The sequence below is a fragment of the Amblyomma mixtum genome, chromosome 8, assembly GCF_055824585.1.
Source record: "Amblyomma mixtum isolate Tamu chromosome 8, ASM5582458v1, whole genome shotgun sequence".
Lineage (NCBI taxonomy): Eukaryota > Metazoa > Arthropoda > Arachnida > Ixodida > Ixodidae > Amblyomma > Amblyomma mixtum.
The window spans coordinates 74822600-74842175 of record NC_143019.1 but is presented as its reverse complement, the minus strand read 5'-3'; the positions used below and the strand labels follow the sequence as shown (position 1 = coordinate 74842175).

Here is a 19576-nt window from a genome sequence, read left to right as displayed (position 1 = left end):
GCGGCAGACGTTTTGAAATGATTCATCAAGACGTTCACTTCATCATTTTTGATGATGGCGGTGGTGGTCTTTGGACCTCTCTGCGCGTCAAGACAAATCAATAAAGCTTCAGTCGTCAACACTTTCTATTCCTTAATTCTTTCTTCTCTATTACTAGCGAATTATGAAGTGAATTTATGAAAAACCTGTTTTTTTTAAATGAAAAACATCTATTGGTGAAACACGTGGAATATCTCTTGTGCGCGTCCGAATGTTAAATAGGTAAACTCTGCGTATGAAAAGAACAAAAAGTCGGCTTCCTAAGGCATTGGATATACCATCAATAAAAAATAATAAAAAGTTCGTTTCCAGTGTTACTAAACTACGAGATCAAACATCTTACCACTTAGTCCTGATTCGTGCAAAAAATTGGTAAATTGGTAAATTGGTTTTTGAGGAAAGGAAATGGCGCAGTATCTGTCTCACATATCTCGGCGGATACCTGAACTGCGCCGTAAGGGAAGGGAAGAAGGTGGGAGTGAAAGAAGAAATATTTGTGTCCTCTGCTGTTTGGATTGCCGCAAAGAACATCCAATTGTAATTACATTGATTAAACAAAAAGAGTGAGAACCTTCTTTACATGATTAAAAACGAGAAGGAAGTATTTGCATGGCCGCGGCTAATAGATGCAATCAGTGTTCAGTGCATGTGACGGCTGGGGCACTTACAAAGACTAGCAATGAGAAACCGATAAAGAATTATTTCTCTAAAATACAAAGATTCCTCGGTTTCCTCCCTCCTCCCCGAAGAGTGGTGGTAACGACTGTGACAGTAGGGAGGCGAAGAAACTGAATTAAATCAATATAGAAAATAAAAAATAGGTGCAAAAAACGCCGCCCCACCTTCTCATTATCTATGCTTCAGTAGCGCATTCAAGGGTCTTTGTCCTTATTCCGACGCGTTTCTTGTTTGCGCAATATAAGGAAACTCATGAAATCGGGCCTTTGGCAGCTAGACCTTCCTCATTGCTCTCTGCAAGGTAAGGTACGCCGTTCTATCCTTCTTAAGCTGCTGCCAAAAATTGTGTCACGTGCACGAATCTCAATTCACTCTCACGGTATCTTTACCTCATTATTCTGCCTCCGCTATATAAAATCCGCCGACGCTCAAATGCCTCTTCTCTTTATGACCTTCTTCGGTGCCAGATGCGGCTATATATTATTCCCAAGAATTTCTCAATGTCCCGTTCCAGATTTATATTCTGCAACCTTTCCTCATATTTTGTCTTCCTTGGGGCCTACTCTTTTAGCCTTAGAAAAACCAGCCATTTTTATTAAGATTTCTTGTCAAGTACTTTTCGATTTCAGCATTGATAAAATCTTCTTCCAGTTTCTAATCATAGCTGTTCTTTCTTTTAATTTGACCACTTATTTTCCCTCTTCCTATTTAGGCCCATTGTCCTTTGTCTCAGATCAAGAATTTTACTTGAACCAAGTGCTTCTCCCCTGCATGTGAATGGGGCACAGCGGTCATGTGATTTTCTTTTAGTTATGCATTATAAAGCGTTTTCCTGAGTAGATGAGAATATAAAATAATATTTTGAATAGCTTTGCCTCAGCGAGAGCCGTGTTGAGTCTTTGCTTCCGAGAGTTTGATATATCAAGTTTATTTATTTTTTTTCAGCGGAGCCCGCTTGCCCCCAGCTGAGATGCGCTGCCCCGAACCTTAACGTCGCTTGCTTCATCGGGGATCGGAGGTGTCAGTGCAGATGCGGTAAGCATTGCGACGTTCCTGAATATCAAGAGTCCGGTAGGAAGTTTCTTGCTAGCCGACTTGCATATGACACTATTCGCGCTTGTCGCGGCTTTTGACCGCACCGGAGTATTGGAAATCTGCACAGTTTTATTAAGAATCCATTTCCCAAGAAACATTATACCTATTTCATTCATCAAGCACTTAACTGTTGATAGACTGAAGGGGAAGGTTGGAGAGCGAGGCCATATTGGTAAAGAAAGAGGCCGTTCCTTGAAAAGCATGCTGCGCATATTGACACAAATCGTTTTTTCGATGGAATATTTGTTCTTTTCTTTCTAATTTGCTTTTATTTTCCAGTGGGATACCGGGACCCCTGTACGTCCTTGTTGCACCGCTCATGCCCCCCTGGCCGATCTCTCAGCTGCAACAGGAATGGCTCCGAATGCAGATGCCGATGCGGTGCGTACTGTTAATTCTCCTATGGCAAAAGTCACTTATAAAACACTACGTCTGTACTTAATGCCACAAAGTCCACTGATTTATAAAGCATGGACTGCGAGCATATTGGGAAAATAAATTTATTGTATAGGATCACCATTTTGGAGCTAGACTGATCGCATCTCCGTACAAGAACGAAATGTTTTAAGGTTTATTGTGTACTCGGCGTCACATATATCCCAGGATGCGGTGTTTCGCTCGCGAATTTCACGCCATTTTTTGTTATATTTCAAGGATAGGAAATATACTGCTCATTTTGTTGTTGATTTGATATCCATGCTTGCATAAACATCTTGCTGTCTGGCTGTCCCAACTTTTCTGCATTCACCATGTCATGATGATGATGATAGTGAATTTTTATGCCGCAAGGGCATCTGCGGCCAAAGATCTTCATTTCACTATGTCATGTTACGTTTTTTCTTTATTTGAAAGTTCGCAAGTGATGACGGCCTTTTCCAGAGGATTCGCCAAGGTTTTCACGTCATCACTTATCCTGACTGGCGGCTGTGGTCTTCTGTACGGTCCCTGCGCGTCAGGACCAATCAATAAACTTTAACAGTCAGCTTTTTTTCTCCCTAACTCTTCGTCCACTATCATTTGCCAATTGTCAAGCACGTACTTACACTTAACGTTCTACCCTCCCTTCTTTCCTTCATTCCTACCCTCAGCGAGCGCATAAGGCGTCCAGCTTTTATGACACGTACATACCGATCAATTCTGGAAAAAAGCATTTCTTAGTAAAAAACTATTTACGAACACAATTTTGAGGCGAAAGCTCTTCACAGAGTGATAACAGAGGCATAACGTCATGCAAATGTTGATGTATATATTTTGTGGCTGTATTTTCTTTTGTGCTTGTGAGTGCGCTCTTCCACTGCTGTTGTGATTAGCTGCCAGGCGATACCGCCGGCAGGGGGCGCAGGGTGGCCCTCAAGCTGCACCAACGCAGCTTTTTGCCTTGCGTCCTCTCTCCTCTGTTGCTGATGTAACCTGGTAAGAGTTAATAAAGATGTATGTATGTATGTATATTGCTCACGCTCGTGGCCAAGGTCACGTCCGGTGTAACGCTGTCTTCCATTAATAACGCGGCAACTAATCAGCATAGGCGAAAACCAATGGTAGCATCACATAGAGGGGACAAAACGTTACCCCGACGGCAAGTTTGTTGACTGTAGATTGATCATTTAATTAATTATAGCCAAATATAGCGAAAACCCAAAAACAACGAAATGCGCTGATATAGTTACGGGAACTGTGCGACGTCACATCCCCCGGAAATCATTACAGCATATTGAAAATTATCACAGAATGGGCGGAGAAACGCCGGGTTTGGGTGAAATTTCATTAACAATTTGTAATTAGGCGCAATTTGTACTTAAGATCACGGGAAGATCTATAAAAAACAAAGGAAACAAAGAAATGCGTTCATATAGCGCCAACATCGATATAGCGACTGCAATGGTGTGACGTCGTATCTACCGGAAGTCGTCACAGCATAGTGAAAATTATCACATAATGGACGTAAAAAACACCCTCTTTGTGTCAAATTAGATTGAAAATAGTGTAATTAAGCGTAATTTGTACTTAAGATCACCGAAAGGTCTGTAGATTCGGAAAAAAATTGATCAAAAACGAGGAAAAGTACAAGTCAAATCAAACGAAATGACGTCGAAGCAGTGTGGTCCGCCGCCAAACAACCACTGCCGACGAGCGGCGCATGCACAGCGTGACGTCACCGCTTTCTCTCGCCACGCTCTCCTCCTCTGGCGTGAAATGAATTCAAGCGCGGCAAATTCAAATCAGTGCAATCAGTCGCAAACGGCTTGCACCTTCCCGCACATAAGAAATATCAAAGTGCACCCAACGAATTTTTTTTCATATAACGGAATATTTCATTATAACAATCAATACAGGGGCAGCTCACCTTACGGCAGTCCTGAATATTTTTTTTTATTTTACTGGTTTTCCTAGCGTCGAAAGTGTTCCTCGTTGGTTTTTAGGATAGCCAGAACTCCCTACCGTGTTATTCATAACTCGCTGGGGTCATTAAGAGCTGATGCCGAATTTTGGCACTCCCCAACCTTAGAATAAGCGCTTTGGAAGTATTTTTTCAAGTGGCTACCACTCTCAGTTCCACTCAATCCTTTCTTAATTTTTACTTTTATCTTCAAATTTTGTGCTTTACTATGAGAGAGGTAAAAAAATATGTGGCTGAATTCGACGTGCTGAATTCAGTGAGGTCTTCCTCAAACAGCATAAGTATTCCTAGCTTGGTAAATTTTGTTGATAGCTTTTCATTTAGTCCCATAAATCCATATGTGCAAGGTATTTTCTGCTCTCTGAGCCGCTTAATTTGCGTTTAGCCTAAATAAATCATCGGGGAATCTTGGGGTGAAGATTGGATTTCCTCTTTTTTTTTCAGTCGTGACGAAATTTAAAACACAAAACTGAAGTGTGTGACGAAACGTTGGCACGCGCCACCGAATTCACGCAGTAACGTGGTTTGAAAATATTCATTTAAGCCATATAGCACTCTGACATCACCAGCTCTGCTGTAGTCCCTATTTGGAATCCGTGACAAGGTTTCCTTCTGTGGTTCAAAGCTTCGTTATCTCAAATGAAGAAACTTAATTTTTGTTAAGAAAGATCGAATGTTACGGGTAATAATCCCGCCTTCCCTCACCCCCCAGAAGTCCATCAGCAAAAATAAGACTCAGAACTGTACTTCGCAGAGTCGGCTTTTGACGAGTTCACCCTGACGGAGACAGTACATTATGTCTGACAGCTAGTCATTAGGTGAACATACGTGACTGTGATGGTCTCAGTTAAATGCTGGCAATTTCAAGCCGCGTGTTAACTATAGATTTCGATATACAAAGAAATTGAAGGGGACAATTAAGCACTATCTTTATGGTAAGATGCGATAGTGTTAGTAGGTTCATATATGCATAGTTGGTCACTCTTGGTATTCATAGTTCTCTGGGAGTAACCATACCACTCGTGGCGCTCTGATGCAGCGGCTGATGCATGACAGCGCTGCGATGTAGAGTGCTCTTCCCGAGCAACATATCATCACCTAGGAGGAGGAGGAAAAAACATTTATTGCAACACTGTACTAAATTGGGAAACGGAGGTAGCGATGGTCATTGAGCTGGGTGGCAGACCATATTCCGGGACACCATATCTTGCTGACCCGAAAGACGAGATTCAAATCCCGGCCGAGGAGGGGACATACCGATGGAGGCGAAATGCTTGAGCCGGCGTACAGTGCGATGTCAGTACCCGTTAAAGAACCCCGTGTGGTCGAATTTATACGGAGGCTTTCACTCTGATTCATGGTATGTGAGGTAATGCAGTACACTGCAAGAGCTCAGTGCAGATCTATAGAGTAGCCAATGTAATCGCATTGTGTAAAAGAGACAGCTCTCCAATGGCACTTTCTTAAAAATGGTGCTCTTGGATCATTAAAGTTGTCACCCTAAGAGGTCGCCGCCTTACAAACAACCAACAAAACAAACAAAAGCCGACTACAACCTAAACAGATTATGGAAAAATTGAATGTCATTTTAAAATTGATGTATTTCAACATTTAAAAGCACCCCCTTATGTGCCTTGGTTACGCACACCCTATACGTCGTACGAGGCCAGAGCGCCGTCCATACGAACATATGTGCACAAAACTCTCGAAAATCCCTTTTCACCGTTTACCCATAAAATGAATGAATCATTAACGGCGGGTGAATACTTTTAAGAAGTGAATTAAAGGTAAGCAGTGCAATTTTAAACAGATATGATTGTTAAACGCTACCATAATTGTGTGTGACAAAGTTTACGCGTTCAACAAACTTAGTGCTACGCGCATTGGACCGTTTATTATTTTGTCCTATATGCTACAGTCCGCAGTACATGCGCATGCAAAGAGGATCGTGTAAACAAGGCAACATAGAGATTTCCACACGGAAGGTAGTAATTCAACGCCTTGTTATAAGCGAATGGCGCACAGTGGCAGGCAACTGGACATCCAGCACCCCGGAAGTTTAAGATGTCCTTCAGCCCTTGTTTTGTTTGCAGTACAGAGTTGATCTCTCACGCAGGCAGGCCTCGGATGAAAATACAAGGACGCTCATTGAACTTTGCCTTGTGGTGGCAGCGGCTACCACAGCGCTTCATATGGGGCGTTCTCGCATCTCTTAATCTGTCCATCCATTCGTTGTTAAAGGATCAAGTGACCGTTCCATTGGATTCAGTTATGCGGAAGTGAAGGCTGTACCGGCATTAAAGGTATTCTTGTTACTGTTTAGTTCAAGCGTAAAGCCGGAAAGCCATTTTTTTGTATATTGCTCTGTGGCACAGCTAGTTGGATATGTCTTTCTTGCTTTCGTGATCTTTTGTAAGGGTAGCCTCGTCTCATTTGCGGCGATTAGCAATGAACCCGGCAAAACTTTGAAGTCATTCATCGCTACTTGTAAAATAAACCAGAAGGAGTTCTCAGCCAGAACAGTTTGGGCGGAGAAGGTTTTACATGGAATGCTATGTCAACGTTTTATCTCAGCGCTGTTAGCAACACAGTAAACGTATTTAGATAAGTTTGCAGCGCAAATGGATTTTCAGATACTATTCTTTTGTGGTAGCGTCTAACGCATCAGTAATTCGGCGCTTTATAATAGAGTTATAGCTGTTTATCGGACGTGTGATTGCCTTGAAGGCAGAGAAGCAGCAAGGATACTGTTGTTAATACAATAGGTTTTATTTCTCTATAGAAAATTTCCCTATCGAAAGCAAGCAAGGTTTTAAATGAAGACAGGCAGTATGACTCAAATTGAACTAAGTGTGGTGGGGAACAGCTTCCTGAAGACTCTGGTACTAACTTTCATTCTCCATTTTTATTCAAGTCTAATTAGCGAACACCTGAACTGCTATCGTTCGAAAGAAAATATCGGACGAAACGTTCAAGACCGCTTCAAGTAGCAGTACTCTGAAGTGTTTATAGAACGGCAGGCTTCACCTAGCTTGTTTGCCTGTCAAAAAAGAAAGGCCACGAAAAAAACCATCCACCTGACAACGCCGCTATTTAAACGCTTCCAAGCAGTCATTAAAACAATCGAACTGTTTTATCTTAGAAGCACGTTGGTTGGGGTTGTTGTAAGCTAACGGTGCCATTAGGCCGGCGAGTATTCTGCTAGCATTTGGGGCACCGAAGCAATACTTAGATGGTAATCACGATCGCCAATGTTGTCCCACAGATCTGTGATCTGGCTGTTTTTTGTCTCCATGCGGACAATACCTTCAAATACTAATTCAGCGCTTTTGTTAGCTTCTGGAGTACCGGCCAGAGTGTAGAATAAACGTCATAATATAGCGGGAAGCCTGCTTCTTATACGGTTGGTTTCATTGCCGGTAATCAATGCTTTCAAGTGACCAGTGTGGCTCTTCTGACGAGTTAAAAGAAGCGATGAGGACTCACCTCCCCGTGTTGAAATCTGGGCACATAGAATAGTGTTCAACATCACTGCACACTCGATATGAAGAACACTGTGGAGGCAATGCCAGGGCCACCTTAAGCATTGTCAGAAGAAGACGCATCGCCAGTCGTTGCCACTGACGCTTGTGATGGCTGCGAAATTGCCAGTGTTGAATGGTTGTGGAATCCAAGTGCACGTCTCACGTTCCTATCGGGTAGACAGCACAAGCGGCATAATAACAGTGCGCAATGTGTGCACTCGATGTATATGAAAAACATCATTCCTCTTCCAGAGAAGCACCACCTCGAATTATTTTGTCACCTTTAATATGCCTTGAATTGTTTTGTCACTCTTTCATGGAATGCCTGAACAATCAGCTCACGGCCGCATTTAAAAAGGAACAACTTCACGACTTAAACAGAAACTACCCACGCCCGCTTTATATCCAGAAACTATTGCAGCTGTCGTGCGAAATTAGACGTGTTCTTTCCTTCCCGCGTGCCTCCGCACCAACCACGTGAATTGGCTGCAAGACGCAAAACCTGTTTGCTGAGCGCTTCGAGTAACAGAGTCCAGCTTGAATGGGAAAGGCGTTGGCATTCGTATACCTCTGTGTGTACCTTACGAGCAGTCTCTCCGCAACAACAGCGACAGGTGAGTTGCATGAACATGCTTACAGTTGAGGGCTAAGTAGAAAATCCGCCTTTTACTACCGATTAATTTTCTGTACGGCGTTAAGGTGAGTATGGGATAGAGCAGCATCTTGTTTAGTCACAATAACACATGCAATGTGTTGCGGTGTGCTGATTTCATTTTGCATTGGTAAAACCTAAAAAGCATGCTTAAGGCATCACGGCAGTAACTCTGAAAAATATTAAGTTCATAGGATCAAAGGATCAGCGAAAGGCAAACTAATAAACTCCAAATTTGCGGAGAAATTTTTTCAGATGAGGCAATGTTGCAGTAAAGAGAAATTTCTGCGGAAATTTTCTTCTCCGATTTGTTTCGTGAGCAAGCGCATTCAACGACTTTAGCGGAACTTACGTGCAAGTGAAAAATGAAAACGGAAAATGCGGCGAGAGAAGCGAAGCAAGAAAACACTAACAGCAGTTGATGTTAGCGTTGTTTTTTGTGTGCTTTCATTGCGTGCGTTTTTTCAAGTTGCCCAAAGTTCCGAAATATTATACTATATTTCGCTGATGCGTTTTCCAATCAGCAACTCCACGAAACGACTTCAATGGGCCACGGCCCTGCTCTCCGCGTAATTTTCGTACCTGTTTTTTCAGACAATTTCAGCCTGAAAATTGCGATTTCTTGCAACATGCATGACCTTTTTGGTGCTTTACCTCAAGCAACACATGAGACTGTGTAACTAATACCTGTCGCACACACTGCACCTCGACCGTAGTGGCTCACTGACAATGGCTGTGGTGCTCAACCCTGTCCGATCACCGGAGGCGTGGCATGCACTCTTTCGAGGGACACGAAATGCAAAAGAGCCCTCAGACTTAGACTATGATGCGTATTTGGCAACAACAGGTGGTTGAAACTAGTCCGCAGTCGCATTGTGTATTAGTCGATATGGCTGCAAAATGTATGTATTAGTCGTTTTGAAGATGCGCGCTCAAACTTTTCTGTCGCCTCATAGCGCTGCCGGAATTACGCCGATCTTGTGCTATGCGCCATCAAAAATCTTGCATTTACTGCCTCTAGAGATTTCACTGTCCTGTGTAGTGTTTCATGTTCTCTTTCGGCGCCGCAAAAACATCCTGCTTATCCTGCTAACATCGTGCTTCTAACATTATGCTTAACTTTTTTCGCTGGTCTTGCTGTCGGTTGCTTCGACCATTTTCACATTCATGGAGCGACACCAAAAGCTAGCGGAGCTGCGGCTTTTATAGTTTACGGGTAGCCACATCCTGCTCGGGTTTTGTGTGGCTTCTTGCTCCGTGACCGCATATTGTCGGCTGTCACAAGTCTATATAGAACTCACCGTGTAGGAGCATTTTTGTGATATACAGCAGGTAGGGAGCGTAAGAAGTACCAGTCATCTAGACACATTCTTGAAATGCGCGCATCAGCTGTAACAGAACCTTTCTGGCTGTCGATCAATAATTTATGCGCTCCGGTAGTGCTCCTTTCGTATTCTGAAAGATTGCGCAAAATGGGCATAAGCCAACAAGTACGCTTTGATAAAATCGGCTGCATATTAATAGCTTTTAATACGTACAAAGCCTCCAAGAAAACAGCTTCGTTTTGAATAGGGTCTTCAAGATCGTATTTAATGCTTGCGAAAATTTATGTATCTTATGAACCGAATGCATGCCGAGGTGAATAATCAATAGGGCGACATACATCAGAAAATTTGCTAGCGCTGAATGAGGTCCAAGTGAAAGATGGAAGTGGGTATAAGCGGTTTTGCTCGGAAAACCTGCCTGCCAGGAGTAGCGCGAAGACTTGAATGGTCAGGCTATAACCGGAAGTGCAGGCCGTAGGTCAGTCAGTAGGTCAGTCAGTGCGACTTATTGTTTTCGTCCCTGGATCTCACTCTGACCCCTTCAGTTTTATGCTGTCATTCAGAAAGTGGCGGAACTGAAGTTGTCATCGTGATAATGAGGGGCGAAAGCTTTTGAGTTACATGAAGGTGGCGCGTGGCTATGTGCATGCGCACAAGCAGCTTCCGTAGCAGTCCACCGCTATCGCCTAGTGTGTCATTAAAACCTCATGTTTTGTAAAGATACGCTGTTTTCCCGCCAAAACAGATATCCTGTAATGTTGCATCTTCTCATTTCAGCCAGCCATGAAGAGAGTGTATATCTCCCTATGCTTCCTCCTCCTTGTCTCCCTAGGTCCAGTGGTTTCAGGCAAGTATACATGTTCCTTGAAACGTCTTCTTTAGACCGGGAGTCAGCCACCCACTATATTCCTTCTTTCGTCTAGTATGTCCCAGCGTTTTATAGAACTTTACCTGCGAAAAATTATCTCAAAACTCTGTCGTCATCTGAAATTTCACCCTAAATATAGTACTAATTCTAGTATTCCCGTCTTTGCTGTGTGTTGGTAGCCGTCTGATCGAACTAGGGATGGTGTGTGGCCTCTAGATCAACAAAGTAGCGAAAAATACAGGTACTTTCAAATTCCTACGAAGACCTGTTTGAATTTTTTCACGTATATAGAACATTTTTATTTATTTCTGCTTGTAAGTGCCATGCTTGTAAGTGCCATACTTGACATGGCCGACCACAACAAAGATGCAGTTTTTTCACTGATTGAATAAAATGTTGAGAAACAAACCCTTGCAAGCCTGTGCAAAGTGGGGCTATTCTACAGAAGCCAAAGTGCTTTTTTTTTCTTGGGTAATGAGTTGCCGAAGAGGATATATTGCCTGAAACAAATATTTCAGTGGACGTGACGCGGAACGCAAAATCGAGCAAGAAAAACAATTTGAACTCAAATGAATAACAAAAGTTGTTCCCACGGTTACACGTAGTATGGATCGCCCCGCCGCGGTGGCTCAGTGCTTACGGCGCTCGGCTGCTGACCGGAAAGATGCGAGTTCGATCCCGGCCGCGGCAGCCGAATTTCGGTGGAGGCGAAATTCTAGAGGCCGTGTGCAGTGCGGTGTCAGTGCACGTTAAAGAACCTCTGGTGATCGAAATTTCCGGACCCTTTCAGTACGGCGTCTCTCGTAGCCTGAGTTGTTTTGGGCCGTTAAGCCCCTATAAAGCAACCAACCAACCAAACCAACCAACGTAGTAGGGATCAAGCTTGACAGTTTGATGGCCTAATGAATGCGAAATCACAGCGCATCAAGAAATCCGGTACACGCAAGATTCTGCTGAGAAATCTGGAGCCCTACCGAGAAGAAAAGAAATTTCTTCGCTTATATATTTTTTCGAAATATCTTCGAAATGTATTTCGCTGAACACGAAGGCAAAAGCATGGAAGCGGCTATGCCTTCAGTATAAAAGCATGACGCACGTGCTCCCACGGGAAACAAACAACTAAAAAGATTATGGGATAATCTCAAAAACTGAAGAAAGCGAACGCGCAACAGGCCAGGAGCGTGGTGGCCACAGGTACGTTTGCGCTTATTTTTTCCCCTGAAAAGCTGAAATCTTTTCCTCCGTCGGAAAGTTGCAAGTATATATTATAATGTTTTGCAGGCGGCGGACCACCGTCTGAACCATTGGACGACAGCCTTGCCCGAATCGAGGCGCTCGTGCCGCGTGTGACGGTGCGAATGGCAAATCACTTCGACAGCAACAGGTCGTCGCAGTCGCCAGCCAGCATGCCATCCAGACAGACCGACATTATTGGCGGCATGGGGCTAGGGAACGTGCAGCCTGAAGACAGCGTCATTGGTAAGCGTAACACCGTTTCTGCTACGACTACAATCGTTTCCGTGGTTCTGCGGCCACCTTCGCGCGCTTGACTGCTACGTAGTGAGTGCTCGATTGAGGCTAACGGCCCGTGCAATTACGATCGACAAACAAATGGCTTGCTGGCCTCGCTTCCCGATATTGCCATCCCCAACCATTACAATATTAACAGCTTGACCACATATGTACTCTCTTAGGAATCAATATCTACATTTTTTTGCTGCTATAAATGTTATGTACATTTCCCGTTTGTGGAGCACAGTCTGAAAAATTAACACATGAGCCAATTATGTAAAAAAGAATAGCCTCTTCCCGTGCCACTTTCTTCAGCTTGCGTTTTTCATGGAGAACTAGTGCCACTGTGTGACAAGGCAAACACTGGATGCCTTCTCTGAATGCACATTATAAAGTTCCATTGCAACACATCTGCGTGAGCTTATTGTGCTCAAAGAGCACTGTAGAGTACATCGTGCATTATGTGCCATTAAGGCGGTATAGTATAGACATGCACTGGCATAGTTGATGCATTAATTTTTTCTGAACTTATGAGTAAGGTGCCATGAAATCTGCTTTTCTTATGTGTCATTTATTGGTTTTGCTGCCAAACATAGTGAAATGTCTTATCAACACTCTCTTCCACAGACTTCGGCACGAGCCTAAGGAAAGGTGACCAGGGAGGGATCCTCAACATTTCTGAGCTGAGCTCTCCAGCACCCCATCTTAGCCATAGCGGGCCATCAGTAGATGACAGGGCCACAAGGGCTTCATGCAGCCATGATATAGAAGACGGAGGAGCCCAGCAAGGCTCTGTAGCTGAGGTAGTGGCCGGCCGTCGCCAAAACAGTCGACTCACTGCCGTCGACACAGCACTGTTAAGGGAGCTGGAGGCACGCCTTCGTGCTTCAGAAGAAGAGCGCATTCAGAGGCGCATGGAGCATGAGAGAAGGCTGAAGCTGATCAATGATGAGCATGCCTTCAAGGAAGAACAGTATGCTGACGAAAGGCGGAAGCGCAATGCGTTGCATAAAATGAAAGTTCGAGTTTTAAAAGCAGAGGAACAGGTCCTGATTTTGAAGCGAAAAATTCTGCTAAAAAACCTGGAACTGCTAGAAGCAGGAGGCAATGCTGTACCTGTCCATATCCCAGATATTGAATAAAGTCTTTTCATACAGTCATTTTTATCTGTCTTATAGAATCGCCATTGTCTGACCTACTGGGATCTCTTAGGTTGTAACATGCAGCATTATTCGCAGCTTACCTCTACTGAGTGTCCATATAGCTGCCACCTTTACTAGTAAAGCAACGCTAGATAAGGTGCCTAAGATGCCGAGTGCCCGAAAGTGAGTCGGATTCACGCAAATCCGCACCTGCATCTTCAGGATCTGGCTCATTGCCATTAGCGATAGGATACCGCTAGCTGCAAGCAGCGTTATGCAGTGCTGCACATGCCGTTATTATTGCAGCTTACCACTTCGTCGCTCCGTCAGCGTATCCAGTTTTGTCCTCAGGCAAGCAAAATGTCTCTTGCAGAGTCCAAAAGCCCGCTCAATTGAATTTCATGTTTTAATATGACTCCTGTTGTAACTGCAAGGAACACGACAAAATGTGAGCTTGCGCATGTTTTACATCACCTCAGCAAAGCCAATTCTTCCTTACCTTTTGTTTGAAGTTGTTCGAGGATTTTTCAATGGAGTCATCAAGAAGGGCATACAAGCGTAACCTTGGTCGCCAAAGAGAACGCCATTTACTGCCAGCTGCTCGTACATGATTTACACTCTACTGTTATCAAAAGTTTGACTGTCATGAACAGAGCCTAGCCAGCTTGTCACGACGCCGAAAAAGTGAAGCTTGGGCCCTGAGACAACCTGTAAAAGCAGAAGAATGATTTCAGACAATGGCCTGTGGATTGACGTACACTTCATGCGTACAGCTGCCATGTACAGTCATCCACACACTTGTCTAGAGCACTGAAACGGCTCGGCCTTCTCTGAATTTGTGTCCTTTGTCACTACTTGATGCGCTTGACAAAGCTTTCTGAGGCACAATTTGTTACCCATTGCCATTGAAATGCGCATGCACTCTGGATAAGTATGTCGTCGAAATATATATAAATATAATGCCAAAAGTTACCAACAGCAATTTAACCTGCGTGCGTGCGTGTGTGTGTGTGTGTGTGTGTGTGTGTGTTTGTGTGCGTTTGTGCCTGTGCGTGCGCCTGCATGCGCCTGCATGCGCGTGCGCATGCGTGTGCGTGCGTGCGTGTGTGTGTGCGTGTGTGTGTGTGTCTGTGTGTGTGTGCGCGCGTGCGCGTGCGTGCACGTGCGTGTGCGTGTGCGTGCGTGTGCGTGCGCGTGCGTGCGTGCGCACAAGCTACAGTATCACCACCTCTGTGGCGCATGTACGGTGGTAAAGGTAAATTACGCTGCCAGAACTGCACAGCAACGGCCACGAACCAGCAGATGCTCTTCTGAACTTTTTTGCACGTTGGCAAGAAATGCGAATTGCGCTCTTGTCAATTTTGCAAATTCGAGAAAAAGGGCCACTCACCTGCACATTTATAAAGAAGACCCCTTTTCTGTTTCTGAACACTTCGACATCAACTCCACCGGGGCTTTTCATTGGCACACGAGTGCAATCGATGCACCCAGAAACCCCGGGGAATCTTCCGATGACATGAAACCTTGTCATGACTGACCTCGTTTCGGTGGCGTTTGGCAGCCGGACGTACTTAAGATAAAGACGCAAGCAGATAAGCTGTGTCACCTCCAAGATGTTTCGGCAGGCATAGGGTTGAGACACACGCACAAGGCGACCTACAACAGTTTGTATGGCACCAGTTCCATAAAAAACGCAGTGTGATGAGTACCTTCAACAGGGCAGGTAGCAGCGCTCTTTTGTTGTCAGTGTTTTTATGCAATCTCAGGTCTCCCAGTATCGCGATAACTGCTCGCTTTGAAAAACGATACCGGGCTAGAAACTCTTCACTATAATACTGCAGTGGGTTCTGCCTGTCGCCCAGATGCCGGACTGGAGTCAATGTCGGAGGCTTGTAAACACTGCCGTAGAGAAGGTCGTGTGCGCGTCGCGGAAACCTAGCGTAGCTTTCGAAGCTATGGTCTCCAGATAGGTATCGCATGGTCGTCATTCTTCCCTTTTCGCTTCTCACAATGTCAGTAAAAATGGCACCAAAAATCTTTGCGGCCCACAGAACGATACCAGCCGTCAGTACATTGCGGGCATCTTAGCTGCGCACGGCACTAGTTTTACAGCCGAGCGTATCGTGCACAAAACCATGCGGGGAAGCATGCGTTCAGGTAGAAGAGCGAGGTTAGGAAGCATGTAGGTGTAGCATGTAGGTGAAGCATGTAGGTGTAAACAAGTCTAATCTGTAAGAGTAAAGACACGATCGCACGAGAATTGATAGAAGCGCACCGAATATGTAAAAGTGGGAGCGCATGTGTTAGCACCCCGTCGATCATGCTATACAAAAAAGAACATCAGTTTTTAGATATGCCATAATATCTGTGGAATCCCCGGTTCTTGTTGTGCCGCATTCGAGTTCCTACGCACGTGCATTCAACTGTGTTCACCCCTATCTGGCTTACCCCCCCCCCCCCCCCCCCCCCTTGTGTGTGATATATACGCGGCGGTTTATGAAGACATTAAAAGTGTTGCAAGTTAGCGCCTGTCCTGTCGTTTTTTCTCCTACTTTGTGCCGTCTTGTTGCCTTTTATTCTTGACAGCTGTGAACCAACATGCCCCGGAGAGTGTTTTACTGAAGCATGTAGACAGCATGCCGCCTCCCTTCGCGGGGGGAAGCACCAAGGAGGCCCCGACTCAGGGCCCCTTAGTAAGGGACGTTTCATAATTGACATCAGGCCGCCTTACGGTGCGTGACGCCCCCTTCGTCATTCAAGGATCGTTTTAGAATACGAGCCTAAGCCTCGCGACTCAGCAGCCACCGATACCGAATGCCGCTAGAGACGCAGCTTCGCGTTCGGACCACCGGCGCGTCGGCGCCTCATCGGCGGCATGGAACCCATTGTAGTACAGGGAGAAGACATATCACCCTCGGAAATGACCTCTACCAACGCGGCGAGGCGCACGGCGCGCACATCAGCTGCCTGCTCTGATGTCACTCCGCGTATGCGCACAGCTGGCCGAGCGTGGTGACACGGCTCAGCGCGCAGCCACGCTGACGTCGCGAAGCGGCTGGCGTAGTGTAGCTCTCGCTAAAATAATGCTTTGAATACCTTTGCATCGGCGTCAGTTGTGCCAAGTCTTTGCTGCCAAGAGGATCATATATAAAGTTTATATTTTTTTCTCAGCTCAAGCCAAATGCCCTCAGCTGGAATGCACTGCCCCAAACCTTAACGTCGCTTGCTTCATTGGGGTTCGGAGGTGTCAGTGCAGATGCGGTAAGCATTGCAACTTTCCCTCAACACAGAGTCCGGTAATAAGTCTCTTGCTAGGCGAATTCCATATCACGCAACTCGTACTCGTCTCGGCTGCCGATGATCAGTGCAACCTGCATCTTCAAACAATGGTGCCTCTCACATATTGTCTGGTACAGAACTTGCGGTGGAGTGCATTGAAAAATCGTGATTTTTGAAAATATTCATACAATACCCCGCGGTGCAGTAGACTCTGAAGAGGTAAAACAAAACTCCACCATTGTATGGGCATGCGATTACGTAGTTTAAGCAAAATAGTGGCATAGAATTGGAAATCTGCACTGCGTTATTAAGACTACAATAATGCATATGATTCGACCTATTTCACTCATCAAGCACACAACTCTTGGTAGACTGAAGGGAATCTTGGAGAGCGAGACCATATTAGTAAAGGAAGACGCCGTTCCTTGGAACGAATGCTGTGCATGTTTACAAAAATTCTTTCTAGTGATGGAATGTTTGATCTTTTCTTTCTAATTTGGTTTTATTTTCCAGTTGGTGATCAAGACCCCTGTACGTCTTTGTTGCACCGCTCATGTCCCCCAGGCCGATCTCTCAGCTGCAACAGGAATGGCTATGGATGCTGGTGTCACTGCGGTGCGTACTGTTAATTTTCATATGGCAAAAGCCACTTCGAAAACACTGTGTCAGTGCTGAATGCCACAAAGATAACTGGTTGAAAAAGCATGGACTGGGAGCATATTGGAAAAATGATTTTGTAGTGAAAATGCGCACGCACACACAAGTTCTTTCAACGCATGTACAGTCACCATTTTGAAGCTAGGATACTCCCATCTTCGTGCAAGAATGAAATCATTCCAGGTTTACTGTGCACTCGATATCAGAAACTTCCCAGGATCAGGGGTTTACTGTTTATCGCGCGAATTTTGTGCCGTTTTTTTTTGTACTTCAACGATGGAAAATATACTGCTCATTTTGGTGTTGATTTCACATTCATGCTTGTATGACTTATCTTGCTGTCTGACTATCCGAACTTTTTCGCATTCACCATGTGATGTGACGCTTATTTTAATTCACAGTTCGCAGGTGACTGACGGCCATTTCCAGAGGATTCGGCAAGGTTTCTCCTTGATCGTTTATGCTGACTGTGACTGTGGCCTTCTGTACAGTTCCTGGGCGTCAGGACCAATGAATCAACTTTAACAGACAACAATCTCTTCTCAATAACTCTGTCCGCTATTGTTAACCACTTATGAGGCATGCACTTACAGTTAACTCTCTACGCTCTCTTGTTTCCTTTATGTCTTCCCATAGTGAGCTCATAAGGTGTCCACCTTGAGTGTCACATACTCAACAATTGTGGACAAAAGCGTTTCTGTGCGAGGAACCGTTCATGAACGCTATTTTTTCATATAATGTAAGATTTCTCTAAAAGAATCAATATATCGGCCACTCACCTGAAGGCAGTTCTGAATTTTTTCTTTTAACTTTTTTTGCTGTGGTCAGAAGCGTTAGAAATTGTTTTTCTATGGCAGTCTTAACTGTTCGATGCGATCGATAGAATGTCTTTAGGAGAAATATTCTGCTACATATAACAAGGATGGACGATTACCTTCAATATTTCTATAAAAGTGTCGCACCATTTTTTAATTTTCTAAATTGTTTCCCAGAATGTTGGACATGATTTCATTAGATCCTATCTACTGTGTGCTTTCCTGGAGGTTACGACGCACGTGGTGGTATCAACTAAAATTATTGAGGGAACTGTTGTTGTTTATGCTGCAAATGTGCAGGAACACAACACACAATCAACTACACTTTCGGTGAAATATTCTGCTACATATATATAATAAACTTTAGGAGAAATATTCTGCTACATATAACAAGGATAGACTATTACCTTCAATATTTCTGTAAGAGTATCTTGCAATTTTTTAATTTTCTCAAAAAATTCCTATAATGTTGGACATGAGTTTATTAGATGGGGTCTACTGTGTGCTTTCCTGGAGGTCATGACGCACGTGGTGGTAACAACTAAAATTATTGAGGGAACTGGTGTTGTTTATGCTGCAAATGTGCAGGAACACAAAACACAATCAACTACACTTTCGGAGAAATATTCTGCTATATATAACAAGGATGGACTATTACGTTCAATATTTCTGTAAGTGTATCTACAATTTTTTAATTTTCTAAACTTTTTCCCAGAATGTTGTTCATAATTTCATTAGATGCTGTCTGCTGTGTGCTTTTCTGGAGGTCATGACGCACGCGGTGCTAAAAACTAAAATTATTGAGGGAACTGTTTTTGTTTATGCTGCAAATGTGCAGGAACACAAAACACAATGAACTAGACTTTCGCGCCTGCCCGCGAGTCCTTTAAGACGGCGGTGCAAGCTGAGAATGACAGCTTCATTGCGGTGATAGTACTTTGAAATCTCCTCAATTTAGTTGCCCAGCCGACTAAGAAAAAGTAAATAAAATCGAGCATGAAGCTGTGGTTTACATGAAATTTTCCCAACGCTTAGTAATGAACTACACAAAAAGCTCCGCTTTCCCCTGCCGAAGTGCTCCCCTCCGCTGGGGTGAAAAGCTTAGAAATTTTGTCTGGGGGTCTACTTTGGTAGACAAAAACGCCTTCTGTAATGGCCCCTCTCTTTCGAAAGCGGCATTTTAGGACATCAATATTACCATCCTCATCAAAGTCACATTCAGTTATCTCTGTAAATCAAAGTTTTCATGTTCGTATGGGGCACTCAACAGCTTTGCGAACTCTCATCGTGCCTCATATGGGTACCTTGAGCGGAGCTTCTTGTTGGTCATCACTGTTTGTAAATTTGTCCCACGTAGCATCTGAACATGTTTGGTATGACGTCAAGAGCAGTAGCCTTTCTAGGATATCCAAAGCACCCTGCCGTGTTATTTAGGACTCGCTGAGGTCTTAAGAGCTGATACTGAATTTTAGAACTCCTCAACCTTATATTAAGTGCTTTGGAAGTACTTATTCAAATGGTTAGCATCCGCCCTTGCACTCGTTCTTTTTTTTAATTTTATTTTCAAACTTCGTACTTTACTATGACTGGCG

General features: G+C 44.2%; 1 protein-coding gene and 1 long non-coding RNA gene across 2 annotated transcripts; both read left to right on the top strand.

Moving 5' to 3' along the window:
• The first annotated feature begins 8285 nt into the window (after nt 1–8285).
• On the top strand, nt 8286–13233 carry LOC149333032 (uncharacterized). Its single transcript, XM_089557616.1, has 4 exons — nt 8286–8348; nt 10493–10558; nt 11861–12058; nt 12719–13233. Exons 2-4 carry the CDS (start codon nt 10495–10497, stop codon nt 13231–13233), a joined length of 777 nt encoding a protein of 258 aa, XP_089413742.1. The 5' UTR covers nt 8286–8348; nt 10493–10494.
• A 2636-nt stretch (nt 13234–15869) lies between these two features.
• Nucleotides 15870–17744, top strand: LOC149333031 (uncharacterized). The gene is made up of 4 exons (XR_016285182.1): nt 15870–15926; nt 16405–16494; nt 17026–17127; nt 17571–17744. It is a non-coding gene; the product is annotated as an uncharacterized LOC149333031 (long non-coding RNA).
• Nucleotides 17745–19576: the final 1832 nt, after the last annotated feature.

Coding starts and splice junctions, on each gene's coding strand:
- LOC149333032 (XM_089557616.1), top strand. CDS start 10,495: ATGAAGAGAGTGTATATCTCCCTATGCTTCCTCCTCCTTGTCTCCCTA. Junction 10,559..11,860: donor CCTAGGTCCAGTGGTTTCAG/GCAAGTATACAT, acceptor AATGTTTTGCAG/GCGGCGGACCACCGTCTGAA. Junction 12,059..12,718: donor GCCTGAAGACAGCGTCATTG/GTAAGCGTAACA, acceptor TCTCTTCCACAG/ACTTCGGCACGAGCCTAAGG.